General features: G+C 53.4%; 10 protein-coding genes across 10 annotated transcripts; 7 read left to right on the top strand and 3 right to left on the bottom strand.

Annotated features, from left to right (window-relative positions):
* The first annotated feature begins 118 nt into the window (after positions 1–118).
* Positions 119–872, top strand: LY79DRAFT_554703 (uncharacterized protein). Its single transcript, XM_060557869.1, has 3 exons — positions 119–290; positions 351–451; positions 553–872. Exons 1-2 carry the CDS (start codon positions 198–200, stop codon positions 435–437), a joined length of 180 nt encoding a protein of 59 aa, XP_060413947.1. The 5' UTR covers positions 119–197; the 3' UTR covers positions 438–451; positions 553–872.
* A 2099-nt stretch (positions 873–2971) lies between these two features.
* On the top strand, positions 2972–5080 carry LY79DRAFT_554695 (uncharacterized protein). The gene is made up of 6 exons (XM_060557868.1): positions 2972–3674; positions 3735–4107; positions 4167–4284; positions 4350–4414; positions 4478–4508; positions 4613–5080. The coding sequence occupies exons 1-6, from the start codon at positions 3429–3431 to the stop codon at positions 5034–5036; spliced, it is 1257 nt and encodes a 418-aa protein (XP_060413946.1). The 5' UTR covers positions 2972–3428; the 3' UTR covers positions 5037–5080.
* A 131-nt stretch (positions 5081–5211) lies between these two features.
* On the bottom strand, positions 5212–6791 carry LY79DRAFT_554692 (abscisic acid ABA receptor). The gene is made up of 3 exons (XM_060557867.1): positions 6107–6791; positions 5605–6050; positions 5212–5550 (listed from the first exon to the last, which is right to left on the bottom strand). The coding sequence occupies exons 1-3, from the start codon at positions 6593–6595 to the stop codon at positions 5340–5342; spliced, it is 1146 nt and encodes a 381-aa protein (XP_060413945.1). The 5' UTR covers positions 6596–6791; the 3' UTR covers positions 5212–5339.
* Positions 6792–8725: 1934 nt separating this feature from the next.
* On the top strand, positions 8726–9432 carry LY79DRAFT_515885 (uncharacterized protein; the record flags this gene model as incomplete). Its single annotated transcript, XM_060554765.1, has 2 exons — positions 8726–8996; positions 9119–9432. 2 exons carry the CDS (start codon positions 8726–8728, stop codon positions 9430–9432), a joined length of 585 nt encoding a protein of 194 aa, XP_060413944.1.
* Positions 9433–10740: 1308 nt separating this feature from the next.
* LY79DRAFT_607469 (uncharacterized protein) lies at positions 10741–12709 on the top strand. The gene has a single exon (XM_060561893.1). The coding sequence runs from the start codon at positions 11226–11228 to the stop codon at positions 12702–12704; it is 1479 nt and encodes a 492-aa protein (XP_060413943.1). The 5' UTR covers positions 10741–11225; the 3' UTR covers positions 12705–12709.
* A 30-nt stretch (positions 12710–12739) lies between these two features.
* LY79DRAFT_554686 (beta-lactamase-like protein) lies at positions 12740–14431 on the bottom strand. Its single transcript, XM_060557866.1, has one exon. The coding sequence runs from the start codon at positions 13933–13935 to the stop codon at positions 12961–12963; it is 975 nt and encodes a 324-aa protein (XP_060413942.1). The 5' UTR covers positions 13936–14431; the 3' UTR covers positions 12740–12960.
* Positions 14432–15441: 1010 nt separating this feature from the next.
* On the top strand, positions 15442–17743 carry LY79DRAFT_579925 (copper amine oxidase; the record flags this gene model as incomplete). Its single annotated transcript, XM_060560060.1, has 4 exons — positions 15442–15729; positions 15803–16690; positions 16765–17245; positions 17358–17743. 4 exons carry the CDS (start codon positions 15442–15444, stop codon positions 17741–17743), a joined length of 2043 nt encoding a protein of 680 aa, XP_060413941.1.
* Positions 17744–18018: 275 nt separating this feature from the next.
* Positions 18019–19641, bottom strand: LY79DRAFT_515907 (major facilitator superfamily transporter; the record flags this gene model as incomplete). The annotated part of the gene is made up of 3 exons (XM_060554768.1): positions 18019–19310; positions 19363–19490; positions 19547–19641. The coding sequence occupies 3 exons, from the start codon at positions 19639–19641 to the stop codon at positions 18019–18021; spliced, it is 1515 nt and encodes a 504-aa protein (XP_060413940.1).
* A 4862-nt stretch (positions 19642–24503) lies between these two features.
* LY79DRAFT_218865 (uncharacterized protein) lies at positions 24504–26417 on the top strand. Its single transcript, XM_060551589.1, has 3 exons — positions 24504–25499; positions 25552–25633; positions 25686–26417. The coding sequence occupies exons 1-3, from the start codon at positions 24597–24599 to the stop codon at positions 26321–26323; spliced, it is 1623 nt and encodes a 540-aa protein (XP_060413939.1). The 5' UTR covers positions 24504–24596; the 3' UTR covers positions 26324–26417.
* A 50-nt stretch (positions 26418–26467) lies between these two features.
* LY79DRAFT_590406 (uncharacterized protein) lies at positions 26468–26805 on the top strand (the record flags this gene model as incomplete). Its single annotated transcript, XM_060561148.1, has 2 exons — positions 26468–26529; positions 26595–26805. The coding sequence occupies 2 exons, from the start codon at positions 26468–26470 to the stop codon at positions 26803–26805; spliced, it is 273 nt and encodes a 90-aa protein (XP_060413938.1).
* Positions 26806–27639: the final 834 nt, after the last annotated feature.

Raw genomic sequence — 27639 nt, 5'->3', positions numbered from 1 at the left:
TGATAGGATGCCTTGTGTTTTGAAGGAATAAGCCAAGACCTTTGTCTTTGTGTCTTATCTATCTGTTCACTAGACCGATACAAAAAAAGCTATACTTAAAGCCGAGCAGGCCTCTTTCCGAATGACTAGAATCAGGCAGAAAAACACTCTCTACCCTCAGGAAAGTTAGCATTTGCAGATATTTATTTCTTGAAAAAATGCGTATTTTCTCCCTCGCGATTTTCGCCACTGCTGTGGCAGTGGCCGCGGCCGCCGGCCCTGTACAAGTTGGGAAGCGCCAGCTCTCTGAAGTAAGTTAGACTATCAACTTTTAATCCAGTCAGAATTGAGAAAACTAAGGATTCGTTCAGTGTGTCCTTAAATGCATGGATGACCTTGGCATTTATGACGGCCATGCCATCTCTCTATGCCGGCAAACGTGTGGCGAGCGTCCATAGACAATCTAAGCCATGTGAGTTTATCTGCCCTACACGTGGCCATGGACATAATCGCTTTGATGGCCATCCATTTGGGTCTAGAATATCCACTGACTTACTTGTTCACTCTCATTAGCGCCATCCTAGCATTGTCGTAAGAGATAAGCGGTGGTTTCTGATTCCAACTCTATGGGCCCCATTTTAGTCACAGGCGAACGCACGTTGGTTGTTGCGTGGTGTTTCTAGGAGAGCTGGGTCTGCTGGAAGTAGCAAGAGCGTCAGGCGGAAATGAAGGACTCAAATAAATACAACACAATGCCTGAGATCTACGAGGCATACTCAAACTGTAGGCTAAATCAAAGGTATATTTCCACGATTGACTCTTACCTAGATAGGGGTCATTTTTATGGATCCGTATACATGTCTCTTACAAATTATAAATCATGATGAACCGAGTACATCTTGATGCATGCTGTGAACAATTGATGGTATATATAGGGGACATGCAAATCATTGCATTACTAGCACTACTTTATTGTTTCCCCTTCACTCTTGTCTTTTTTTGCCACCACAAGCTCACTTGACTTATATGTAAATTCTTTATTGAGCTCCCAACCTTGGTTATAACGTGGTTTCCTTCTGAGCATTTGAAATAATCTTGTAAAGACCAGTGTTTATTCTCATATTCTTTGCTTATGTTTTGTAATTGTCTTATTTTGAACTGGATTCAAATATTAATTCCAGAGAGAGCAAGATGCCCTTTGCAGGAGGTTTACGGCCAAGATCTTGATGTCGCGAGTTAGAGCACACAGCAGGACACAAGATAACGGGAGTAAAAGATTTTCAGTCATTTGCGAGTCCAGATATGAAAGAGTATCTCTACATATAGAAATAGATGTGAGTAATGAATGGAACACTGCGTTATGAAGCACATGACAAGGCAGGTAGTTTTAGTTCTGAGTGAAGCTATTGTGATATATAAAAACAAGGTTTGTTGGCTTTGAACGTGGGAGGAAATAAATTCCAATGCAGAGAAATTTACCTAATAAATATTCAACAATGAGCCTGTCACGATGCACTTATTCGGTCATGGAATGTCATAAGAAGACGGCTTAACTATCTACGTTCTAGACTGCCTGTTGGGGCGCGTAGATATACGTGTCGGTAAAGTGGATCCGGGCGGTGGATCCGGATTGATAGATATTCCGGCACCGGTCGGATCCATCAAAGGCTGCGCGATGCCGTGAAGGCATCGCGACAGAGCCATAATCGAGTTAGAACAGCTTTTGGTCGATTTTCTGCTCATCTTGGGATAAACTCGGGATTTGACGGCTATCAGCGACCCATTGATTCTACTTCACTCAGATTTGGCAAAGACTCTCGAGGTTAAGCTCTACAGTCCTGTTTTGCTGTTGTTTCATGTTTACATCGGCTACTAATTTGTGTCGAGAACCAAGGTTTCATACGTGTGCTCCATCATCCATTCAAAACTACAGGGCGGTAGGGGATAAATTAATGCCCCCAATTATGTTACCCCCCACAGTTGACATCGTAATAGAGGGGGAATGTAATATTCATCAATAGAGAAGTTCTATAGTGGGGGAGGGGGTGGGGGGGTGAATATTAACTACTTATCAGGAAGGTTTTACTTCGGCCTGGTACCATCGTACAAACTGTTTCTCGTGATAGACTTCATAATTTGCGTGACCACGTAAGCTCTGATGAGCAGGCGGTCGCGTTTGGAGAGCTTTCCAATCAAATCCAATATGGCTTTGTTTGTTTTGGTTCTCTCCAAAATTGCTAATCTCGTTTGAGTTAGTCGTTTTTTGGTCATGTTGTGCCAAACTCAATTTTATATTTTGTTATAAGGATTGGATATCATTTTGACATCACTATTGGTAACATGAGCGCTGCCCTTCATTTTCATCAGGGTCTACTACTCCGAACTTATTATGGGTCTGAAGGGTATATTGTTACGTACAAATGCATGTCCTTTCATCTAAATACCCTTGGTGGCTTAGATTCGTTAGCGATTTTAGCTCATCTGTATGGCAATCTATCACGAGTACAAAGTTTACCTCCAGTTAAGACGCAGCGTTGACATACTGCAGGTACTCCCCTTAGTTGTCAATCGCTCTGATCATCTGAGCATACCTGTCAAAGCATGCAGCCCAGCTCAGAGCGCTGACTGCCTGTCAATACAGTTAACTCAATGGCTGCCAAGGCTATGATTTGCGTCCAGAACTGAGACGGAATACTTTAAAGCAGTTACCTAATTTCTCGGAGCGTTCCTACTTCGCATGAAGACGTCCTGGTATCCCTATCCCGAAACGGTGTCGGGCTGGTTCTAACTAATATACAATGGAAGAAACACTTTTGACCTATGATGACTATTTAATCGGCACCTCTGCCAAGCTAACACTCATGGGCGCTTCCGCAACCGGGCGGAGCACCTTCAATCGCTCCGTAGCGCGGTCGCAATCAGCCTAGTACCTCACTTGGGCTCAGTCATATCCCGTGGCCTACGTGACTCACTGACCTCTTTAACTAGGTTATCTCAATCCATGACTATCCCGCTACTTCGGGTTCCTCGGCTGAATTCCGTTTGCAAATGGTGTGCCACAGCCCTTTGTAGTTCATTGAATGTTCCCTTTGGTTGGAGAGTTTGTTCCTATTCCAGGGACCCCACTTGCCGGATAGTTTCATGTTTCCTTCACCCAACCACAAAATCAGATGAAGGCAAACTCAACACGCTCTCAGACCCCAGCCATGCTGGTAGCTACGGAACACTATGCTTGAAGCAGAGGCTTAGTCTTGCTGTCTTGGTTCCATGCTCTTTGGCGAATGAGACACGATCCAAGTAGCCAACATCCTCATCTTACCCCTCCCCGGAAATCCAAATCCAAGATTCTTCCAGTGCTCTATTCAGACAATTTGTCCTGCAAGCAACCTCACTCCGTACAGTGTATCATGACCACATATTGTCAATAACACCTCTCTGCGTCAGCGCGTATGATGTACATGCTGTACAAAGCAATAGCCAGATCGACAATACTGTCATTCCCCACACTGCCGCCTAATGCCGACACTTCCGACATTTCCGACACTGTGGATCATCATAGCATAGGCTCAGTCGTTGTGGGATCGCTGGTACCAATAACGATCATTTCTACACTGTTTGCCTTTGCGAGACTACTTGTCAAGGGATGGGTACAAAGACGGATCCAATACGACGACGGGATTCTACTTTTGGCAGTGGTATGAACCCCACAGACTCCTGTATTACATGCCACGGTTTTAATGATCCAAACTTGACAGGCATCGGGATGGACAACGACCGGTACCACGCTTAAGGCTGTCTCGATGGGACATGGCAAACATGTTGCCCTTCTCACAGATGCGCAAAAAGAGGAAGCATTGCGGTGGCAAGTGATGTCATTTGCCTTTGGAATTATTGCCCTGGCGCTTCCGAAGGTTGCCATAGTAGCCCTGGTCAATCGACTTCTTCAACCAAACCGACTTCATCGGTTTTTTCTCTGGATAATGGTGTTGTTGTGTGTCACTGGACTACTGGGAAATGTCATTGGGCTTTATGCGAAATGCCCGCAAGAGTCAGTGGTGCATATAACATTCACCAAGACGGCGTGTCTTGGCCCTGAAAGGGCGGTTGCGTATTCCATATCCACCAGTGGTAAGCCAATACTGGAAGTTGTAGCAATTCCGCCATTCAGCATTAACAACTCAAAATAGCTATCTCGGCTGCCACGAACGGGTACCTTGCTATTTACGCTGCATTGGCTGTTCGGAGGCTGAAAGTAACTCGAAGAAAACGACTTGCGTTGGCAATTTCCCTGGTATTAGGTGTTTTGTATGTCTGCATAGCACAGATTTTCCATGCTGTCGGAATTAACATGGACTGACATAACTTGACAGAGCACTACTTACAGCAATTTTCAAATGCACGAGACTGAAGTCTCTTGGCAGTCCTGATTTCACCTGTAAGTGCCCTTCCTTGCTAACACATCCCGATCAACTTGGCGCTTGCTTACACGGGTGTCCAGATGACTCCGCAGACCTTATCATTTGGACAAGGTAAGATGACATCGTTACCCTTGATGAAGCAAAACAGAAGTAACTTGGAGACTCCTGGCTTTCATCAACAAGTTCTCCGCAGTTTTGCTGACGATGTATCACAGTCTCGAGGCCAATGTTGTTATCATTGCGGCGTGCATCCCGGCACTCCAACCCCTGATCGATCATCACTTCCCGGACCATTTGTCAACTCTAGCTTCGTCCCCAAGCGTCACTGCTTCTCGAACATCAACCGGATCGCAAGGCAAAACTTGGTATGGATTCAGTGACGTGGAGGCGGGGAGGGGATTGAGTCTTTCGACTCAGGCACCCGAAATGATTATGGTCGAGAGGGAGTTCGAAATTGCGTACAGCAGGACTAACAGCGGTACGACACCTTGCACGTCCGACATTTCGATGTCAAGCATGCCGCCGGAAGAACGACTGCAGATCGTTAAAGACCACGCCCCAGGCGGACCAGTAACGACGACAGTGGTGGTGAACTTTTCAGCCCGCCCACCAAATCACGCGGCGTTCCCCGCGATTTAGATAACGTTTAGATAGTAATGAAAATCAGTGAGCAAATCCATCGAGAGAGAATTCCTAAACCAGCCCAGGAACATGTCTTGAGTTCGAGTTCCGAAACATGCAGCTGATCCGTAGACTTGGGATTGGGCGTTGCAAGCGCTTCTCTTTGTAGGAACAAATGGCACAAACACTGAAACCCATTAATGATCCTTCAACATTTGGAACATTTGGGGCAATGAATCGGCTGTCTCGAGTTACTATTTTGACCAACAAGACTGTCAATAAAGCAAAGAGTTATTGTTGTATCCACTCCGGATTGAACGACTAAACATCGCTGTACAGAATGACTCCTGGAGCATCTGCCTCACAAACTGTCCACGTCCAAGCTGCACTTGGCCAATAATTGAACCAGATGCACATCCGCTTGCCGTCCTCTGGCGAGAAATTCAACCCATCCCGTTGACGTTCTTCTTCAACTTTTGATGGCAAGGACCATGCCAGAAAATGATTCCTTTCCGTACCAGAGGGGAGTCCGCTGTCGAACTGGTAAGCATACTGGAACCAAGATTCATATCGCAGAAAGACTTACAAAGAATTGCCCAAAAGACCGTGACACAGGCAAGGTTCTTTTTTTAACAAGCCTTGCTGCCAAATGCACCTTCTGCCCAACGCAATTGCGTTTTCAATTTGCTCATTCATGTCTGGAAAAAACTGTCCAATCTGCAAAAGCGATGAAACGAAACCAGGCGCGCCGTGACAGAATTGCACGAGCTCATGGTAGCCATGATCAGTGTCTTCTGTGGGCCAGTTTCCGCTTTGGTGCTGTAAGCTCAGGAGCCTCTGCAGGGAATTCCGCACCATAGATTTCTTTGCCAACTTCGAATCTGTCAGAAGAAGCTGAGTCAAGATACCGACGTCACCGTGCACGGCACCAATGTAGCGTTTTCCACGCCAGGTCCAACCCGGCCCTGCGCCTAGAATCCTTTCTATAATTCGGGCTTTGGCAGTGGCCAGAAGAGAGGCTGTTTCTGGTCTCTGGCGAAACCGATCAGCTCGTTTTCATATGCAAAACGTACCATCAGGGCACTCACCGAAAGTTCTACAGCGCGAACCATATAGAGTAGTCCGGCGAACCCAAAAAGAAGCTCATAGGGATGGTTGTCTTCCTCAACAAGTCTTTCTAGCTCTTCGCGGAATTTTGGTGCTTCCGTTTCGTCTAATATGGTCTTCACAGCATAGTACCCCGCACTTTCACACGCGAGGCCGCACGGGGCCGAATTGCCTCCGGTGCGCTGAGGGGCCATGTAAGAATCAACCCAATGCTGAAGAGATTGCCCATGAATTCTCATGGCGGGATATACAGCGTGTATCCTAAGTAGCAAGTATGCTAGCGCCGTTGGACCACGGAAGAGACCACGACATTCGTCACGTGTATAGAGTTCTCGGGGAGGAGTCTCGACAAGGATGTGTACTAACGCTTCCTGCACCAGAGTCTCTGAATGCTCAGTGAATGGAAGGTAGTCTTGTGGAAGGCTAGGGCTACGGATAAAGCGTGGTTGTGCTGGCGTTAATTGCGGCATACTTGCTAGTATAGTGGTGTATTTTCGTCAATCAAGATATTATGTGTTAGCAAAAACTACTGATATCTCCAGTGTAGTGACATGGGTCGTAGTGGTGACGAATGAAGGGCTTCAGTGGTTTCTGTTATGTGTAAGAAAAGAAGCTACGGTGGGCTGCCTGGTTGAAAAGCAAGATAACCACCGCCGCGGATTATAGAATATGAGCTCCGCTATCGGCGGTAGCTGGCGTTCTCAGGCATTGCAACATAAGCAGTTCCACGCCGTATCGAGCTTCTTGACTGCGCTGGATCGTAGACTATCAAGTGCAGTATAAATTATCCAATTGCATAACTCATAATGATGTAACAGCCCAAACGGGATGATGACTAAGAGGAGCAGAGATCTGTAGCTGAGACCATGATACAAAAGCTCAATGGAAAAACTCAGTACATGAATTATAATATAAAAGCGAGTGACTAGGACACTCCGTAAGGTTCCAGTAGTCCATATTGGCAAGAGACATGGCTGATGGGATCCATGGAACACACCGGCGATTGAACTTGCATACGACAGTCATAGGCGAGTCATTGGTATCTAGGACGAGTGGTCGAGAAGGAATCCTGGACCACGAGCCAATATTGTAAGTCACGAGTCACCAGACAGCAAATGATCGTTCTCAGATGGAATCATGTTGTCCAAATCACTATACATGTGGGTTCGATAAAACATTAACGGCCAACATTCTCCAACGGGAATGGACTTCAACTCGTGGGACTCCGAGTAGAATCATCAATGATGAATCATACTCCCGCGTTGAACTTTCCATACTTCTCAACACTGTCGCAATCACACCTTTCATTTATCAACTGCCCAATAGAAAATCCGAGATCCCTTAGTCTTCATAGTTTTAGGCTCGTTGTGGCTCTTGCTAAGTGGGATGATGGTATCCAACCCCACACGAGCTATTCACACATTGTCTTCAGGACGATTTTAGTGTCCTCGCGCTTGACACGAGTAATTGGTTACGAAGGCCAGTATTGGCGAGGGCTACCACTAGCAACCAACAGAGTGACTAAACTCTTGGTGCGTCTCCTGCCACGAGTCCAAAGCTCAGCGAAGGCTAAGAGGCTTCGTGTGGATTTGATTGGCACGCCAGAAAATGTCGCTATTCAAGTCACCACCCCGTCAATACGAGCTGGGAACCAAATCCGAGCACAATCACATATCGGTCGCTTGTATTTCTAGGCAAAATCGGTCCTCTCTACGAGCGCCACCACCTTGTGGTCAAGAACCTGCAGGTCGAATCACATCAGCAGGTTTCGAACCCCACTCCCTGCTGCCCCTCGCCTGGTAAGAAAGCCCTTCCTGGTCTGACCGGCGTCCGACACTTGAATGGAAAGCCGTCCATCTACGGTCACATCGGACAAACAATTCGTCCACACCAAAAAGCTTGACAGTAGAGTACCTGCGGTAGCATCATGGCCAAGGATCAGCATCATCCACCCTTGATATCCCTGTCACTTTCCCCGCGCCTTTCCCCATACCGGCAAGCAGCGCCCGAACATCCCGGGTGTAATTGCGGGGAAACGAGGATGGGGAAAGACCGGCCGAGATATTGACTAATTGGAGAGCAAACGTCGACTGGAATTCCGGTGAGATGTGGGTGGTATCTCTCCAACTAGTGTCGTATTCGCGGTGATCTTCCCCATATGGCTTAACAGGACCATGATTTCATGCCGACAAGCTGTCGGCTAGAAGGGCACATGTCATAAGTACAATATGGTGAATTTTCCTGGATGCCGAGGTGGCTAGCTGAACTGTGAGGTCCAGCTGAGAGGGCAAAAAGGAGCTTAGCTAGTATTAAGTCTAGATCAAGGGTGAGGGAAAGCGATGTGACTCCTGGTTCCTATGACCCCTTTCCCGCTCTCACCCTCTGCTGCGTGTGGTTTTCCTTTGGCCTATCCAGCAAAATAATTAAGCTTGTTATCTTTTCCTCCTGCATGCCTCTGTACTTCCCGGAACGAATTGGATGCTCCATCTCCATGTCCACGAAGACCCCTTGAAGCGTTTCTCGTTTCACCATTTCCCGATCTATTCGAATCCCAGTCGCTCATCCACCTACTCCTGAGTACTAAACCAAGAAACATCATCATGAGGGACATCATTGGCGTCGTCGCCGGCGTAGCGCTGCTTCTGGGCGGTGCCGCGGCGGCAGACAACTGCGCAAGCGTGGCGGTTACCGCGATCCCGTCCTGCGCCCAGAGCTGTTTCATGGAGGGCGCTTCATTTGTGGGCTGCGACAGTCTCGACTTCTCTTGTCAATGTGGGAAAGAAGCGGCTCTTTATGCTGCCATTGAACCCTGTGTCGCGACGGGATGCCCGGCCGCATCATTCCAGGCCGTCATCAACGGAGCATCATCTGGTAGGCTTGCCTCGCCTCATCTGTTTTCCTTTTCATCTCATCGTAACACCCATTCTTCTTGGCCGTAGATTGACGACGATGCTTTGATTTACTTTCTAGAGGTGTAGCTAACCATCGTCAAGTATGCGGTTGTGCCGGAGCAGGTCAGATCGGCGGTCAAACTGTTTCTGGATCATTCGTCTCCGCCATATCGGGCTCTGGCATCGGATCATCACCGGCGACGGCGTCAGCAACGCCTTCGGGAAGTGGCGGATCACTTTCTCCTGCATCGGCTACGCAAGGAGGCAATGGCGGTGACGGATGGAACCCGCCCCCTACTACCACTCCGTTCTCGACTTCATCGCCAGTAAACGCTGCTGAGCGCCAATCAGAATCCAAGCTCGGACTCCTAGTCAGCATCGTCGGAATGGCGATAGCAGTTCCCATGTCATTTTGAGACGAGGACTTCACTATTGAATAACAAGAACGTTCCAGTTGAGAGGCCGCATATTGGATGAATATGAAAGCCATGGAACAGGAAAATCCGGTCAACTCTTCTACTCTCATTGCGGTACTTTTATATCATGACTTACAGACGGATATACCCAGAGGCCGGCGACCTACATACTCAGCCTGACTCTTCTTCTATTACCAACAACACTGAACAACCCGACCAGACTCTAGACACCATTGATGGACACAGCTAGCTTTAGCGAATCTCTCGGGAGTTTCAATCACAGGGTTACCATTGCCGGATCCCCTCGTGGGTAACTCGAGGGGCTTCTGGACATTGTATGCGCCTAGATCTCCACGCCAATCCTTTGTGGCTGTCTGGACATTTTTCGTCAGAGTTTAGGTTTTGATTGTTTCTTTAATCATAATTATAGAATATGCACGTCTTGGCCCTTTTGGTCGTCTTTAGAACGGGAGGGATACCTTTGCACCGGCGAAGGATGCCACATCCGAGAAGACGGAATGAGGACAATACCACTCCTTTGCAGTAATGAAAAATAATGCATTCTCTTATAAACACTATTTGCTTTTTTAATTCGCCTGCTCCATGTTTGCATAATGCAGCAGAAGTTCGCGATCCTGTCAAGACGGTGCGTAGTTTAATCCATGGAAAGGTTAAGCCAGCCTTTGAGCCATGAGATCGGCAGAATACCTGACTCCTGCAGTTTTTCCCTGCCATTCTTTCAGTACGAAGCACCTTTTGAGCTCAGGCATGCGTCTGCGTACGGACTTGGGCATCTACACACGGTTGCATCCCGACGGCTTGGTAAGTTTACTGCTTCGTTGAAATGCATATTATCCCTAGTTATGTAAATAAGATTGTAATAGTGGTAATGATGGGTTATTCCCGCTACCCTGAGCCGAGCGGGTTATGCCCGTGACCCCGGGCTAGATAGCCGATCTCAGGTCATGCAGAAGAACTCTGCGTTTCCCAAAGAGTTTCGGTAGCTGTGACGACAAAGTGGACCAACAGTTGCTACTATTGTCAACCGCACCAATATGCATCACGACAAGAGTCAATCTCAATCCTATGATACGGTATTCATCGATATCAATTGTAGATACTTGAGTCATGATGCTATGTCATTGATTTAGCAGTTCTTCCACTCATAAACCTAGGTATCTATATTGTCGCTCAAGAGTGTTCCTGTCAGAATATACTTTCAGCCTCACATGACTTGCACATGGGATTCCAAGGCGGCCGAGCGGCGTTCGGACGGCCACTGGTGGGCTCATTTACCTCGATCTACGACGACGATCAGCCGAGGCAATCGTGGAGCTTCGCGTTGTGTAGGACAGTGTGTGGCAAGTGTGTCTAGGATGTGCACGCTTCGCTGGTCGGATTCGCTGCCGGACCACGGGCCTGAAGCGAGTGCGATGCCCCATGCATACATAGTGTACCAAGACGAAAGAAGCGACGATCGCGTTTCGAAGTTTCGTCCCATATCGGCAAACAACCTCGGCAAGCTTATACTGAGACCTGAAATAGAAAACTCAAACGCAAGTGTCCTCGGCTCGCATTGGTTGAGGGGATTTAACGTTCCGAATCCGAAGGTGCGTAAAGACGGGTATGAATAGTTTAACGGTTTGCAGCACATGCCATTATATTAATGATGATTCGAATAAAGGCACGGTGCCCCGCGCGTGCTTTTTAGAGCTGTCAAATTGTTGTTTGCTTATCTTTACATCGAGTTTACCATAAGGACGCACACAAGCGGCATCCTCCTCATCTCTATCATGGGCTCAATCTCGAACACCGGTCCGTCTGCTGCCGACGAGACATTTGACTACATCATCGTGGGCGCAGGCCTTTCCGGCATCAACACAGCATACTATCTACAGACAAATGGGCCGCCAAATGCCACATACGCTATTATGGAAGGACGATCCCGCTTGGGAGGGACATGGGATCTATTTCGGTATCCCGGTATCCGATCCGACTCCGATATCTACACATTCGGGTTCTCATGGAATCCGTGGAAAGGCGATAAGCCACTAGCTGAAGGCCCTGATATCTGTTCGTACCTAGCGAAATCGGCATCGATGCATGGCATCGACAGACACATCCGGTACCAACACCGGGTCGTCTCCGCGGATTGGGACTCGGACACTTCCAGGTGGGTGCTGCAAGTCACGACGGGTGACGAGAAGATCAAGACATTTTCGGCTCGCTTCGTCGTTCTGGGCACCGGATATTACGACTACAAAGAACCCTTGGCTGCGGAGATACCCGGCATCCAGGACTTCAAGGGCCAAGTCATCCACCCCCAGTTCTGGCCGGAAGACCTTGACTATCGCAACAAGAACATTGTCATCGTCGGGAGCGGCGCCACCGCGATCACTTTGCTACCCAATATCGCCACAGATGCAGCCCATGTCACCATGCTCCAGAGAAGCCCGGGATACATTTTCAGCATGCCGTCCCGGAGGGGGCTGTTGTCCAAGTTCTTCATGTCTGTCTTGCCGCGAAGCTTCACGGCCCGATTTCTCCGGATACAGTATTTCATCTTGAGCACCCTCCTCTACTACTATTGCCGGCAGTTTCCAAAAGCCGCTCGACGACTCCTGGTGGGCGCCGCAAAGATGCAGCTTCCGCCAAACGTGCCTGTCGACCCGCACTTCAAACCCCGTTACAACCCCTGGGACCAGCGGCTGTGCGTGTGTCCCGACGCCGACTTCTACGCCGCCTTGCGGTCAGGGAAATCCGACGTGGTCACGGACGCCATCGACAGGGTGACGGACTCGGAGATCGTTCTGAAAGGCGGAGCGACCCTGAGGCCCGACATCATCATCACGGCGACGGGGCTGAGGATACGCTTCGCCGGCTCCATCTCGATATCCGTCGACGGCGTCCCCGTGGACGTGAGCACAAAGTACTCCTACAAGGCCTGCATGCTGCAGGATGTCCCAAACATGGCATATGTTTTTGGGTACGCTAACGCCTCCTGGACGTTGGGCGCTGAGGCGACCAGCTCGTACCTGGTCAGGTTGTGGCGAGCCATGGACGCGAAGGGGGTGAGATCGGTGACGCCGCAGCCCGAGAACCTCAATATGAAGCGGCACGTGGCGGTGAATCTCAACTCTACCTACTTGCAGAATGCTATGAAGGTGTTTCCCAGGTTCGGGACGGGTATCTGGGCACCGAGGACAAATTACCTCGTGGATTTGTGGAAAGCGACGATGGGCGACGTGTTTAGGGGATTGCAGGTGCGTTGAGGAACGAGGTGGAAAAGAGCTTCATGTAACCGAGATGATCTGGCATTGAGGTGGTAAACAGCTCAGCAGAGTATCATGAGCTTGGTCATTTCTCATTGTGTCGGGTTTTGGACTGTGTGCAATATCTCACTATCCTCTAAAAGCCGCATATTCGCCAATACTTCAACAGGGGTTTTATATGTCTATACATTTATTTTTAATCGTCGCTTATCGTTAGAAATGTGGCTCGTCTAATGATGCTAGTTGAATGATCATCTCACTCCGGCTGACCATCCGCCCAAACTACAATATTCGTCGGCGCGTCCTCGAGGCCTTTAAAAAAGTCCACGACGTCTTTATTGCTATACCGCATGCTGAAGTGCGTCAGGATGAAGGTCGTCTTCGGCCACTTTCGCACCACCTTCTCGAGGTCCTTCCACTTGGTGTGCTTCGTCTTCTCCGCCTGGGCGTCATGCTCGTCGTACAGAAAGCTGCACTCGGTGATGACGACGGGGATGCCCTGCCGCAGCCACTCGGGCTCGGCGGCGAGCGTCGACGCCGTGGTGTCGCCGAGAAAGGCGAAGACGGGCGTCGTAACGGGCGCCGTCAGCTCCACGCCCGACAGCCGGAGGCTTTTCAGCTCCGGGCCGGGCAGGGCGGTGTACTCGCGCCTCAACTTGTGAGTCGTCGTCGTAAAGACGTAGCCGACGCTCGGCACGTTGTGGTCGCACTGCACCACCATGGCGTTCATGCCCTTCAGCCTCCGCAGCGGGACGACGTCTCCGTGCCTAACGGCTGTCGTCTTGTGGGTTCCCAGAAACGCCCTCTCACCTTCTGTGCGCCCCTCGTCGTCCATGCCCATGCCGTCCAACGGCAGCCCTAGCGACTCTGCATCGTCGCTCGTGTACAGCCCGCCACGGTTGAGGAGCGTCTTGGCCAGGATGAAGTCTTCAAGGGCCTTCTTCATCTCAACGGGACAGAAGACGTCTGGCGGATCTTCCCGCTTGGTGAAGGCAGGAATGAGCAAGCAGTGGTCGGCATGGCCGTGCGTGATAAAGATGTGCTTGGGCCGTAGGTTGTTGACGACGAGGCCCGCGTCAAGGAGGAGGTTGAGCTGAGGTATGACGAATGAGGTATGCCATGCCGCTCGTGATTTTCCAGTCAGGACGTATTGATGGTACGGTTTCGGGAAGCGCCACTCGAGGACCTCAGACCGGCTTGACTGCGGCAGGGGCGTTGCAAAGGAGGCCATGACTGGTTGTCAACTTCCTTGAGATTTTGCAGGGGTGTGAGAGGTCTCAACCCGAGACGTAGATCTTAAGAGAAGAAATCCTATGCAATCCTGTGTGTAGTAGAGATCCAGGTCATTCAATATCAGGGATGTTTTCTGTTGGAAAGAAGCCAGCGTTGTGCGCTCGTTGGGAGAGACAACAGTCTTCCAGAGGAGCACGATGAGGCTGTATCGGTGGCAGTGATGATCGAGGGCTTTAACTTGAAGCCAACCAACAAAGAAGTTCCCAGGCAGACTGAAAGTAGAGACGTATTGAGGCTGGTGTCAGGCAGGGGTATAACTACAGAGAGCGTGGAGGTCAGACGGTGTGGCTGACGATGCTAACGGATGGAGCAGCAAAATGCAGTCACCGACTTCCGGCCGAAATTTTGCTGACATCATCTTGTCAATGCTTAACGCCGATTGTTCGGCCTTTGCATGCATGCATGCTGCAACCCCGTCTTTCACTTGCTGCTGGCGACTGACAAAACCGAAAGGTGCAGGGAAAGATTGAACTGATTGAAAAGCTGAAAAGACTCAAGACGCCAGACGCTCCTCAGGAGGGACCGTTCCACTTCCAGCCCCTAACATGCTCTTTTTTGCATGGTCGCACTCGCTCACTCAAAGCAAGGCGGAGACTGCTTGCCGTGATCGGTGTTAAATAGAAGCATCAGAGTGTTGGCACGAGAGCGAGAGAGCAAAACGAATCTAAACCTGAAGTGGTAATTTTACCCGGAATCTTCTGAGTGGCCAAGAGCGATACCGCTTGTCGGATGCTGGTCCCGGGCCGCCCCACTTTCACACCGTCTCCGGTGCCGGAATGTGGGTCCATATAGCCCCGCTTCTGATAAGATAGCCGGAGCAGCCAGAGCTTATCGTCTAGGTTTTCCCCATCTAGCCCCTCGTCTCGCCCTTCCCCCTCCCCACCTCACGCTCTTTGTCTGACCGTCTCCCCGCCATTGAGCAGATGCGATTCCTCGGGGATGCTACAGCCAGAATCCATGCTAATGCACGAGCTGTTCGAAACCATCCTTATCGGGTCCAACCGAACGAGACCGCGCCGAAGCTTCGATCATGCAGCCATACGACCTTGGATAACACCAAGCTCCTCTCGAGCTCTTATCAAAATCATATCCTGGGAGATGCCATCCCCCTGGTCCATCTCCACCTCCTCCAATGGATTTCCTGAACCCATTGGGGCATACGGGCACTCTTTTGGTCATTGCAATGACGCACCGTATGTCTTTGCCAGCTGCCTCGCCGAGCCGGTCGTCCATGGCGGATGAATCGGCGCACCGCATGAGATGGAGCGCGCCTATCTACGCGGTCTGGCTTAGAGGCCTTGTCGGGGATGCAAGCTTTATCTAGAGCTCGACAACCCCCAACCCCCAATTGCGAACTCTTGATGTTCCTCAGTTCTCATCTTCTTGATTTCCCAAAGCCGGTCACTTGTCCGGAAATCACACACCACAACCGTACATTCCCACAATGGCACCACCGCATCCCCTAGACCCCCTCTCGTCGGCCGAGATCGAAAAGGCCATTGCCGTCGTCACGAAGGCACACGGCGAGGTCTTCTTCAACGTCGTCTCCCTCCACGAGCCCCGCAAGGCCGAGTTGACCAGATGGCTCGCCTCACCCTCCACGACGCCCCTCCCGCGCCGCATTGCCGACATTGTGGTGATCGCCAAGGGCGGCAAGGTCTACGATGGTCTCGTTGATATCGCCTCTGGCGCAATCACCAAGTGGGAGCTCATGGAGGGTGTGCAGCCGATCGTGAGTTTCTCCACCCTCCCTTGCGAATTCCCGCGATCCCGCCGCCGGACGACTGACCAACCTCCCCTCCCAGATCACAATGGAAGAGCTGCAGATCGTCGAACACATCTGCCGCACCGACCCCAAGGTCATAGAGCAGTGCGAGATCTCCGGGATCCCCGCCTCCGACATGCACAAGGTCTACTGCGACCCGTGGACCATTGGCTACGACGAGCGCCACGGCAACACCGTCCGTCTCCAGCAGGCCCTCATGTACTACCGCCCGGACCCGGACACCTGCCAGTACCAGTACCCGCTCGACTTCTGCCCCATCTACGACGCCGACAAGCAGGCCATCGTCGCCATCGACGTGCCCACCGTCCGCCGCCCGCTCAGCAAGGCCGCGCCCATTGACTACCACCCGGCCGCCGTCGAGCGGCAGGGCGGCTACCGCCGCGACCTGAAGCCCATCAACATCACCCAGCCGCAGGGCGTCTCGTTCAAGATGTCCGGGCGCGAGATCGAGTGGCAGAACTGGCGCTTCCACATCGGCTTCAACTACCGCGAGGGCATCGTCCTCAGCAACATCACCTTCAACGACAAGGGCAACGTGCGGCCCGTCTTCTACCGCCTGTCGCTGGCCGAGATGGTCGTGCCCTACGGCAACCCGGAGCACCCCCACCAGCGCAAGCACGCCTTCGACCTGGGCGAGTACGGCGCCGGCTACATGACCAACAGCCTATCGCTGGGCTGCGACTGCAAGGGCGAGATCCACTACCTCGACGCCGATTTCCCGACCCGCGCCGGCGGCGTGCGCACCATCAAGAACGCCATCTGCATCCACGAGGAGGACAGCGGCATCCTCTTCAAGCACAGCGACTTCCGGGACGACTCGGTGATTGTCACGCGCGGCCGCAAGCTCGTCATCCAGCAGATCTTCACCGCCGCCAACTACGAATACGTCATCCAATGGGTCTTCCACGTACGTCTTCCCCCCCCCCCCTCTTTCACGCGAGACAGACGAGAACTAACATTAGTCCTCTTCTCCCTTTTCAGCAAGACGGAACAATCCAGCCAGAGGTGAAGCTGACGGGAATCCTAAACACTTACTCGATCAACCCCGGCGAGGACACAAAGGGCTGGGGCACGCAGGTGTACCCGGGCGTCAACGCGCACAACCACCAGCACCTCTTCTGCCTGCGCGTCGACGCCAACGTCGACGGGCCGCGCAACACCGTCTTCGCCGTCGACACCGTGGCGTCCGACGCGCCCGTCGGCTCCCCGGAGAACTTCTACGGCAACGCCTTCTACGCGCGCCGAACCAAGCTCGACACCACGGGCAAGGCCCGCACCGACTACGACGCCTCCACGAGCCGCACCTGGGAGATCGCCAACACGGACAAGCTGCACCCCTACAGCGGCAAGCCGGTGTCGTACAAGCTCGTCAGCAGGGAGGTGCCGGGCCTGCTACCCAAGGAGGGTTCCCTCGTGTGGAAGCGCGCCGGGTTCGCGAGGCATGCGGTCCACGTCACAAAGTGTAAGTCAACCTTGCGTCCCCCCCCCCCCCCCCCCCCGGCTACCTTTCTCTTTCCCTCATGCACAGTCCCAGGAGTCAAAGACAAATATACCTAACCGAAATGCCCCCATAGATCGCGACGACGAGCTCTGGCCCGCGGGCCGCCACGTCCCGCAGACCTCGGGCGAGCCCTCGCGCGGCCTCCCCGAGTGGATCGGCGACGGCTCCGAGAGCATCGAGCAGGAGGACATCGTCCTCTGGCACACCTTTGGCGTCACGCACATCCCGTCCCCGGAAGACTTCCCCGTGATGCCGAAGGAGGACATCACGCTGCTGCTGCGGCCGCGCAACTTCTTCGCCAGCAACCCCGTCCTCGACGTGCCGCCCAGCTACTGCAGCACCCCGAGCCAGGTCGCCGCCGGGAACAAGGGGGTCCTGGACGCGACCGACAGGGTCAGCAAGCTGGCCTTCTCCGAACCGGCGGGGGCGTGCTGCGCGCCGGAGAAGAGTAAGCTGTGAGCTGGCTGGTCCGGGTCCGTGAGGGAGAGGACTTTGGGGATAGTCCGTCTACAAACTAGGATGGGGGTGGGCAGGGTGGAATGCTGACGATGTGGATAAGTGAGAGAGAGAGTCATGGCGTTGTCTCATGTTTTACGAAAGTCGACAGTATTTAGATGATGCATGTACATATTTTGACGAGATGGCAGTTTCAACTTGTATGACATATAATACTTAAACCTATCGCGTGCGTTTTTTCTGGCACATCGTGCAACACCACCTCTGCATGGCCACGATTACGCTTTCCACCTGAATGAAGGGTGCTTCCAGTCCAATTCGCTCTCTTCTTCCTGAGACAGACCGCTCAGCTCCTCTTGCACATTCCTCTCCTCCCGCCTGCGGTTGTCCCGCTTCATCCAGATGAGGGCCAGCGTCGAGGTCAGCAGGACGACGCTGCACGTCGCCAAGTTCAGCCCATTGCCGATAGGGTAGTCCGGGCCGTCCCACGGCAAGAAGGACCACGTCGAGATCAGCCCGCCAATGTTGCCAAACATGACGTTCGTCCCGATTGCCGAGCTGCGCGCCGTGTCGGACACGACGTTGGCCGAGACCTGCGCGTTGGTGAGGGCACCGAGGGCGAAGACGGATGACCCGATGAGGAAGGTCGCGGCGTAGCGCACCGACAGGTCCTTGGAGGCGAGGAACATGATGTAGCCTACCATGGCCATGGGCGCCGACATGATGAAGAAGATTTGCCGACGGTCCATGCGCCAACTCAGCAGCGGTATGAGCACCGTGAAGACGGCGCCCGTGATGTACGGCGGAACGGTGAAGAGCTGCTGGCGCTCGACGGACGACGTCGAGTAGATGCCCTTGACGATCGTGGGCAGAAAGAAGGCGAGGCCCTGAACAGTGACGTTGTTGAGGAGAAAAACGAACGCAGTGGACAGCGTGACTGGGCAGAAGATACCCCGGAGGAGCTTGCGCGTGTCCATCTTATCGAGGACGTGGCTTTGGCCGACGCGTTCGGAGCGGACACGGGCCTCGGCGAGGTCTTTTTCGGCCTGCGTGAGCCAGCGGGCCGTGGCAGGACGGTCGGTGAGGGTGAAGAAGCCCATGAGGGCGATGCAGATGGTGATGATGCCTTCGATGGCGAATATCATGCGCCAGGAGTGCAGGCTGCCAAAGTGGTCGATACGGAGGATCGCGGAGGCGAGGAGGCCGCCAAAGGCACCGGCCAAAGGCGCCATGACGATATATAAGCTGAGGCGAAAGGCGAGCTCGGCGCGGCGGTACCAGCGGGACAGGTAGTATGCGATACCGGGCAGCATGGCGGCTTCAAAGATGCCCAGGAGGAAACGGACGCCCATGAGCTGCGGGACGGTGTGCACGAAGGCCGTGGCGATGGAACAGATACCGAACAGCAAGGTGGTCAAGGGCAGGAACCAGCCGGGCCCCATGAGCTTGCAGAGGATGTTGAGAGGGATTTCGAAGAGGATGTAGCTGATGTAGAATATGCTCAGGGTGGCGTTATAATCAAGACCCTTCATGCCGAGATCCTTCTCGAGACCGGCGATACGGGCATTGCCTGGGAGTGTTAGCTGGAAAGGCGGCCATAGGGTTTACCGAACAGGACGCACCGATGTTGGCCCGGTCGATGAAGCAGAAGAGGTATAGGAGGGCGACGGTGGGAACGATCATGAGGTCAATCTTTAGCCTCAGTTTTCTTTCGACGGCCGGATCGTAACTGAGAGATTGCTCGGCATGCCTGACATAAGCCGTCAGTGAAGCCGTCCTAACTGCGAGCCAGTAGCGAAGTCTTACTTTTCTGGGTCATCCTTTGCCTCAGTTAACGACCTCTGTGCCATGTCGGCGGCGATATTGTCGACATTCTTGACGGTGGACTTGTTGTCACCCATCGTGAAGAACAACCTTTGTGCCGCTGGTTCGGATGCCTTCTTCCCTTTTTTCTTGTTTTTCTTCTCCCTCTGGCGAGAACCTTGTTTGGTCTGGATGGATATCAGGGTAGTAACAGGGATGGTGTATTCAGAAGAAGGGATGGCAGATCTCTTGGAAAATTGACAATGGCATATGTTGGAACGAAACGATGCTGCGTCGTCCCTTGCTTGACCAAGTGTGTCTCGTGAATTAATGATGAAAAAAGAGATCCTGCAAGCCCATTATTATATCTATCTCACCATAGGCTTTGTCGTTTTCCCTTCTTCCTTCTGGCTGAGGGTGGAGGCACTAGCTTGTTACCCCAGACTGTAACGCGGGGCTACCCGTACATATCCACACTGTTTGTCGCTGCTTGATATTCTAAACCTCGGGTTGAGCTCGGCAAGCGGCACCAAGGCCAAATGTTCGCACTGCTCGATATCAACCTCGGGTGTGAGCTCGGCACCAGGACCATTTGTTTCGGCTTACGCAGGATGGCCCTGGCTGCGGATCAATTGTCTTGCCACAATGGGGCTGAAGTAGCCATTGAGGTCGCCCCTTTTGCCAATATGGTGTTGGGATGGCAGCTTGACCACCTTCCGGGGTTGCAACGCATCTGGTTTCATGGACAGAAACAGATATGTGATGGCTGTTAGATGGATATATATTTACGCGCCGTTCCTAGGGGATGAGTTTGACAGAAGCCATGATAACGACACGGATGACCGCGCAGCAGAATTGCAGATTCCAGGCAAACTGTGGACTCTGTCAGCATCTTTTTTCGACGACAACGACGACGACGACGACGACGATGACGACGACCGCTTTCACTTTGTGCACTATCGGACGGCTTCTTGTTGGGTTGATTACACATTTCGCTGGACGCGACTCGGGGTGACTGGGGAGAAATGCAGATCATGCTGCATTCCCGTCTCGTCTTGAACGTCGGCAATTTTCATCGGCAAGCGCGTAAAAGCTTCCGACGTGCTATACGCACGGAGACAGGTCTCTCTTCGTCTGATCAATGAGCCGTGAACGACAGTGTAGCACCATAAGTGGTTCGTGCGTGTGTGTATGTGTGCGTGGGGCCAGTGCGGCATATGGTGTCTCGACCACGGGAGAACCGCACCGGATTGAAAGAAAGGTGACAACCCTAAACCCGTTGACGGACCGATTAGGTTGGAGAGGATGGTAGACAATTAGGGCGGGAAACCGTCAACAAGACGATGCTTCAGCTCCAAGGTCGTAGCCAGGGTCCTCAAGATGCAGTCTAGTGGATTCCCAGCCTCCAGTCTGTCGCGGCTTGTCGAAGGCAGAGAGAGGAGACGCCGGTGCCCTGCCCCTAGGTTCCTGAAAGATAACGTTGGAACCCCGGAAGCATTGCTCGCCATGTGCCATTCAGCACTCTGCAGCCCAACCTCAGAGAAGGAAGCAACGGCAGCAAGGGCAGCTCCACGGCAGGCTCAGGTTGCGATATCGTCAGCATTATCGGCATGAACAAGCAATGGATAGACGCATCGGGGCCTGAAAGCTGGGGTACCTCCGGAATAAGCTAAGCTCAATGGCGGCAACGGCATGGGTTCAACCGCCTATTCAGGGTACGAAGTGTGGGCCGTGGCCCGCAAGAGAACTCGCAGCCAGACTATGTCGCCTCAAGGCTCGTCAGTCGCGAACCACACGGTCTAAACAGACGTAGGCCTCGGAAACCCATCGTATGCGTGTATGTCCTGATGTTGCTGCTGCAGGCGTTGGTGTTGGGCTTGGTGGAAGCCAGCCACACACCACGATGGACCGACTTCTTGACTCGAGGCACCTAAGTGTGCTTGCTGAAGGGATGTCCCGGTGACCGCGGGCAAAGTTAAAAATGAAGGATGGTACTGACAACCAGGCAATGCGTCCCTTGAGCCGGCAGTTGAGTCTGGATGCCGATCGATCTGGGAGTACAGTTAAGGCCAGGAAGCTCGGAGCGAAGAATCGTGATTTGACATGTTTTTACCACGCAACGTGGGTACAGTAGACACGGCACGATACGATACGTAGGTGGCTCAATAAGGCGCGATCGGTGGTGGAATTCGGTTTCTCAGTACGTACCTGGGGTTCTTGGAACGAGGGTATTCACGTGCCATCGACCTTATCTCGATTATATAAGCAGATAATCACTCACACCGATAACGCATCTCTCGTTCTTTCCCTAAGGCAGGCAGGCAGGCAAGCAGGCAGGAACTAAGGGAACACTCCCTACCAAGGTAGGGAGGGAAGGTACGGATGGCTGGCTCATTCCCAATTTCTAGCGGCCACTCTCGAATCCATTTCTCACCAGGCTCGAAAATCCAGATGACGCACACAGAATACCAAAACGAAACGAAACCTCAATTGACAAATCACCAATCGACCGACGCAAAAAGAACGACGTGAGCGCAAAATTGCAGATGCCTCCTCGTCAGAGACAGGACCCCCCGGCTCGAAAGGGCCCCAAAGACCAATAGGGCCGCCATCGGGCATCCAAGCCGCGTCTCGATCCAGCGGTGGAGAGTTACAATTGTCCCCTTACTACTGAGTACCGGTATCCGTACAATATCATGTACCGGTAGAAGCAGGGGCTCCTCTTACACATCCCACATCCCTTCACTGCCGCCCGTCGACTAAGGGGCCTAGGGTCGGCATCTGGTTGGGCAACGGGCATCGACTGGTCCAGATTTGATGCCCGACGTCATCGAACAGGGCTGGTGGCGGTCAAGTAAGCCCCCGCCGTGCACAGACGGGCTCAGCTCATACAGCACCTCCAGGCCAGGCTTGCGTCTCCCCCTAACGCAGAGTGACGAAGGCACAATAACTTCCAATCGTCAACCCTCCTCAGGAGAAGCAGAAGGAGAAACGCAAGGAATCGGACGGGACGGGACGTGTGAACGTGTGAACATGGGACGGCATGCGAATACAGGGCAGGCCAGACGAGAAACCGAGACACTCAACAGCGAACAGCAGCGGCGAGCGTGGGAGTTCATCCCACAGGCGTATGAATTAACCTCTTTCCACCCACCCATCCGGCTGTCTGGCATCCCCATCACCCCCATTCCCCGTCGATCCGTTCAGGCCCAATAACGGGACCGCGATCCATAGCGCACTCATCCCATGGTAGCCTTTGTTGGCTCTCGACGCGGGCCCAGCTGTATTCTAGGGGCAGAGATATGGGCCGAAACGGAGCCCGCGGTCGTGCCTTTCCAGTCAGTACCCTGAACGATGGCTGCCCAAGCGGCGACAGTCAGGTTCAAAAGTCCAAAAGCGGGCTGGGCTGGATTAGAAGGGTGCCCTGGACCAGGTCTAGGATGGACACATGCGTGGAATCAGCGCGAAAAATCAGCGATGCAGACGTCGGGGAGTGCCGTCGACAAGGAATAGCCTTGTAGCAACAACAGCCCTCGCTGTCTGCCTCTCAATCACCACCACTCTGTCTCACAAGAAGAAGCCGTGAATGGAAAAAAGGCAAAGCGTCCACGCCGCAGCCAGAGAGCCTGCCCGCCCAGCAGCACGGGAAACAGGCTTTGCATCTCAACTTCCACTTTCCCATTGGTGTGTTGTTTGGCATGCGGGGGAGCGGCGGGACACCCGTCCATGGCATAACTAACCAACAGCCGCCATCTCGTCACTAAGTTTACCACGGCCGTTGGCACCATCCCAAGTGAAGTGCACCAGGCGAGCTGGGATCATCGCTCGAGCGCCATCACCAACACCACCATCTTCCTCGGCCGATTCAACCATCAAAAAAGAGACCCTGTCCTGGCTTTCATCTTGCCGGAAAAAGCCTGATTTTCCCAATCCACACCCCAACCCTCCGCCCAGTGCCAACGACCCAAACTACAAAACCTCTTCCTCTCGCCTGGCCACCGCATCTCTCGGATTGTTCTTCTTTCTCTCAAGAACCCTTGAAAAGCAGACTTGCCTCTCAGTCCAAGTGCGACGGGACTGCACCATCCCTCGGGAGCAACAATAGCAGTCGCAGGAGCAGCACGGCAGCGTCAGGGAGCGTCAACAAAAGACCCAAGACCGTCGTCCTCGGGTCCTATTAGGTCACAGGCCCAGTTTCGTGAGGTCAGCTGGCAGACTCCCGGGTTACTTCCTGGCTTCATTTGTCTTCTCATAGGCCGATTGCTACCCACGCCTATCCAACCAGACACGACTGTCACCACACTAAGACGGCTCATTAGGAGTGCAGTCGGTCATCCAGTCGAGTCCGACCTTACATCACAATCACACGTTCATCAGTCAGCGAGGAGGGCATCTCGTCACTCGCACTCTCTTCCAAGCCCTCCCTTGCTCCTCAGCGCAATCACGACCAGACACACAGCACCGCAAATAAACCAGACGCATACACAGCCATTGTTGCAGTCTCACAACCGAGTCTCAGAAACCCTGGGAAAAGCCACTCGCACGCCACGCACCGCCCACCGCGGCGCCGCTACGAATTCCATTATCCAATCCAAACTCACAAGCAACCCACCGGGCCCAGGGCGGGTCAACGGTCTTCACCGACACTAGCGGCGCTATTGGCCTGGGTTTTGTACCCATAGATAGCCACACACGCATACGTTAAGGAGGGGAGCTGTTCCGCTACCCTGCTACGGCAGCACACATTATTCCCGCCTTTTCCCCTCTTTCTTCTCTCCCTTTCTCTCCCTCCGCTCCTCTTCTCCATAGAGGTGTCGTCATCGCTCTGAAATCCGGCATCTCGCAACACCAGCAACTTCTCCCACATTCACATCCACGAACTCCTGCCACCACCCGACTATCCCACAACACGCCCCGGGAATAGCCATACCATCTGTCATCTCCCGAAACACCGCTACACGGCCACCACGTTTTTGACCTACTTTTTGTGATACCCGAGATCGACTTTATCTCACTTCCATATACATACACATACGTTTCAGATATACCCACAATGGCCGGCCGCGCTGAACGCTGGGACCGCGACCGCTTCGTGTACGAGCGGGAGCGCGACCGCGGCTACCCTGACGACCGCGCCCCTCGCTACCCTCCCGAACGCAGCCGCTATGAGGAGCGTGGAGATTACCCTCCCCCGCCCCGCCGTGGTAGAGACCACTCGGACGAGCGCTTCGACCGAGGCCCCTATGATCGCGGACACCGCGGCGGCTTTGATGACGACCTGGTGAGAGACCGCCGTTACGTCGAGGAGGATGGCTACGGCCCTCGTCGAGGAGAGCCACTGGACCGCGAGTTTGACCGTCGCTTGTTCTTTGAGAAGGAGCCTGTGCCTCAGCGCGAATTCCAGGATCCGTACCCGGCCCGCCGCCCAACCATGGTCCGCCGCCAGTCGTCCCTAGACACGTTCGACCGCCGCCCGCTCCGCTTCTACGAGCGTGAAGAGTACCCTCCGCCAGCTCGCCGCGAGGATGTCCGCCCTCGCGACCCTCGAGACGACTACCGAGCACCCCCATACGTTCCGATCCCTCTTCCCCGCACTCGGCAGCTGGGCCCTGCACCCTCCCAGCGCTACGACGAGATCCAGATTGCCGAGCCGGGCTACTACGGCGATGAGGAGTTCCGCGGCATGCCTGAGCGAGTCAAGGAGCGTGAGGTCGTCACCTCGCGCCGCCGCAGAGACCGCAGCCGCGAGTCCAGAGTATCGAGGTCCACCAAGAAGAGTTCTCACCGGAGCAGCTCGAGGTCGAGCAGCACATCCAGCAGGACAACGAGCAGCAGCAGCAGCAAAAGTACCACCACCATTCGCAGCGCGTACCCCAAGAAGGGAAAGACCCGTATCCCAGCCCGCCTGGTCTCCAAGAGAGCTATCATCGACTTGGGATATCCCTACATTGAAGAGGTGCGGACCCCTTTACTGCATGCGCATTAGACTTGTACTGATCATGAACCAGGGCAACACTGTCATCATTTTGAAGGCTCTTGGCCAGGAGAACATAGATGAACTGCTGAAGCTCAGCGAAGAATACAAGCAAAGTAAGTATACGTTTTGTTTGACGGTTTCTTGCCCCATGCTGACTCTCATCAGGTGAGCTCGAGGTTGCCGCTGCTCGCTCATCAGCCGCTCATCTTGAAGAACGCCATGAGGAGGTTTACACTATCCCTCCACCAGAGGCACTCCCGCCGCCCCCTGCTCCGGCCCCAGCCCCCTCGGTAGCGCCGCCTCCTGCGCCGCCAACCGTTGTCGAAGTACCAGCTCCGGCCCCGGCCCCAGCCCCCGCCCCAGCCCCTACTGTTGTCGAAGAAGCGCCGCCCCCGCCCCCGGCTCCAGTGGAGATTGTCAACAAGACGACCATTATCCGTGATGTCTCTCCTGCCCGCAGCAGCACGTCTTACACGACGTCCACGGCGCCGACAATCTACGAGCGCCGTGAGTACAGCGAGGAGGTGCCCATCGGACCCATGGCCATTGCAGAGCGCCGACGCAGCCGCTCCCGCTCTCGCTCGCGCAAGGACATCAGAGCCGAAATCAAGGCACTAGAGGCCCAGCTTCATGAACGCCGCCGCCACGGAAACCGCGAGCTCGTCCGTGCGGAGCAGATGCCCGATGGCGCCGTCGTCCTGTTCGAGGAGAGGGTCGAAAAGATCGAAGAGCCGCGGCGCGGGGTGCGGATCGAGAAGGACAAGAAAGGTAGGATGTCCATCAGCGTACCAAAGTACCGCTAAGGTGCGCTCCGTCGTCGTCCCGTCATGCAGCAACGCAGACTAACAGTGGTAACGCCAGGCCCTCCTCCCAAGCTTATGCGCGCCATGCTGGCTACACTCACGTAAGGGGAGTGTCTGTCCCAAGCGCATCACTTGGCAGCTATTATGAGCTGGCTGAATGTACAGAAGACAATCTACAGACCTCATTCATGGAGGATATGGATCGGGTTGCATTTGCCTGGATTATTTGGAACTTGGCGCGGCGAAATGATTATTACTTATTCCCCAATAGAAAAAAAAGGATACTGTCGGCACTGGGAATCTGGAGAGGCATTGACAGATATGAGGCAATCCAGTCACGGCAAATGGCGATTCGACAGTCTCATCTGCAGCCATGGAAGGGGGACAACCCAAATATCACGATAAGGTCCAACGTTGTCTCTGGTATTAGGAGGAAATGTTCGGGACTGTTATTTTATAGAGGGCACAATTCTACGAAGTAATGAACCTATACGATTATAACCTGATCGAAACTTGTTCTATGGAGGTGAAATGTGATCATGCATGTTCCATCCCGTTCAGGGGGGTTTGTTTCTCTCCGCTTTCGTCGTTTCTCAGCAACACTTCTCCGGCTATATCGACATAGCAAGGAGCACCCCCGTTCGGCGGATATCGGAGTCTTAAGCCAATTGCTAGATGCGGCCAAACACGCGCACCTCGTTGTCGTGACCGAGATCACTTGGCTCTTGTCCCGGCATCATCCATGGCCCCATCGGCGAAACGGAAGCAACCTCCTCCCTCCCTCTCGTCCCATCCCACCCCGAATAAATGAGCACGGGCTTCACCTTTGAGTTTGGTGCAACACTCGAACCGAAGTAAAGGTTCAGTTTCCCAGCACCGCTCTGTGAGCAGTGTGTTAGGGTTGGATTTGTGTGCACAAATGGTGGGTAGCTTAGGTAGATTCTCATCCGTCTTTCGCTCAGAGCGAGCTGGAGGGAAGGGGAGTCCCGCCGATGCGGTAATTGTGTTTATATCCCCGGAACTCCTTCGTGAAGCCCTCTCCCGTCCAGGTTAGAGTCCGACCGTCTCGCCGCCAAGAACGACTCCTCGGTCTTCAGCGCCCCTCCCTCCGCAAACCGGCGCCATAACCGTTGGCGTCTACCGCTGCCTGGACAAGATATCATTCTCGTCTTCGATGCTGCTCGCGGAAACTTCCCGCGGGCGACATTGCGGTCTTCAACGGGGCAGAGTTAGGGGACCGGGCGAAGCCTTTGACAGGGGATGGAGAAAGCGAACGCGTGGGTCGTGAATGCGAGCGAGGCGTTTTTATGGCGTCC

Source organism: Colletotrichum navitas (assembly GCF_030913465.1).
Source record: "Colletotrichum navitas strain CBS 125086 chromosome Unknown LY79scaffold_31, whole genome shotgun sequence".
Lineage (NCBI taxonomy): Eukaryota > Fungi > Ascomycota > Sordariomycetes > Glomerellales > Glomerellaceae > Colletotrichum > Colletotrichum navitas.
This window is presented reverse-complemented; position numbering and strand designations above follow the sequence as displayed.

Bases quoted from the DNA above. Each gene is read 5' to 3' on its own strand.
- LY79DRAFT_554695 (XM_060557868.1), top strand. From the start codon at position 3,429: ATGATGTACATGCTGTACAAAGCAATAGCCAGATCGACAATACTGTCA. The intron at 4,285-4,349 runs GTATGTCTGCAT...ATAACTTGACAG, and splicing joins TCCCTGGTATTAGGTGTTTT to AGCACTACTTACAGCAATTT. The intron at 4,509-4,612 runs GTAAGATGACAT...GATGTATCACAG, and splicing joins GACCTTATCATTTGGACAAG to TCTCGAGGCCAATGTTGTTA.
- LY79DRAFT_218865 (XM_060551589.1), top strand. From the start codon at position 24,597: ATGGCCGGCCGCGCTGAACGCTGGGACCGCGACCGCTTCGTGTACGAG. The intron at 25,500-25,551 runs GTGCGGACCCCT...ATCATGAACCAG, and splicing joins GATATCCCTACATTGAAGAG to GGCAACACTGTCATCATTTT. The intron at 25,634-25,685 runs GTAAGTATACGT...GACTCTCATCAG, and splicing joins CAGCGAAGAATACAAGCAAA to GTGAGCTCGAGGTTGCCGCT.
- LY79DRAFT_607469 (XM_060561893.1), top strand. From the start codon at position 11,226: ATGGGCTCAATCTCGAACACCGGTCCGTCTGCTGCCGACGAGACATTT.
- LY79DRAFT_554686 (XM_060557866.1), bottom strand. From the start codon at position 13,935: ATGGCCTCCTTTGCAACGCCCCTGCCGCAGTCAAGCCGGTCTGAGGTC.
- LY79DRAFT_554703 (XM_060557869.1), top strand. From the start codon at position 198: ATGCGTATTTTCTCCCTCGCGATTTTCGCCACTGCTGTGGCAGTGGCC. The intron at 291-350 runs GTAAGTTAGACT...GGATTCGTTCAG, and splicing joins GGAAGCGCCAGCTCTCTGAA to TGTGTCCTTAAATGCATGGA.
- LY79DRAFT_554692 (XM_060557867.1), bottom strand. From the start codon at position 6,595: ATGCCGCAATTAACGCCAGCACAACCACGCTTTATCCGTAGCCCTAGC. The intron at 6,051-6,106 runs GTGAGTGCCCTG...CGGTTTCGCCAG, and splicing joins TTCGCGCTGTAGAACTTTCG to AGACCAGAAACAGCCTCTCT. The intron at 5,551-5,604 runs GTAAGTCTTTCT...CCAGTTCGACAG, and splicing joins GGTCTTTTGGGCAATTCTTT to CGGACTCCCCTCTGGTACGG.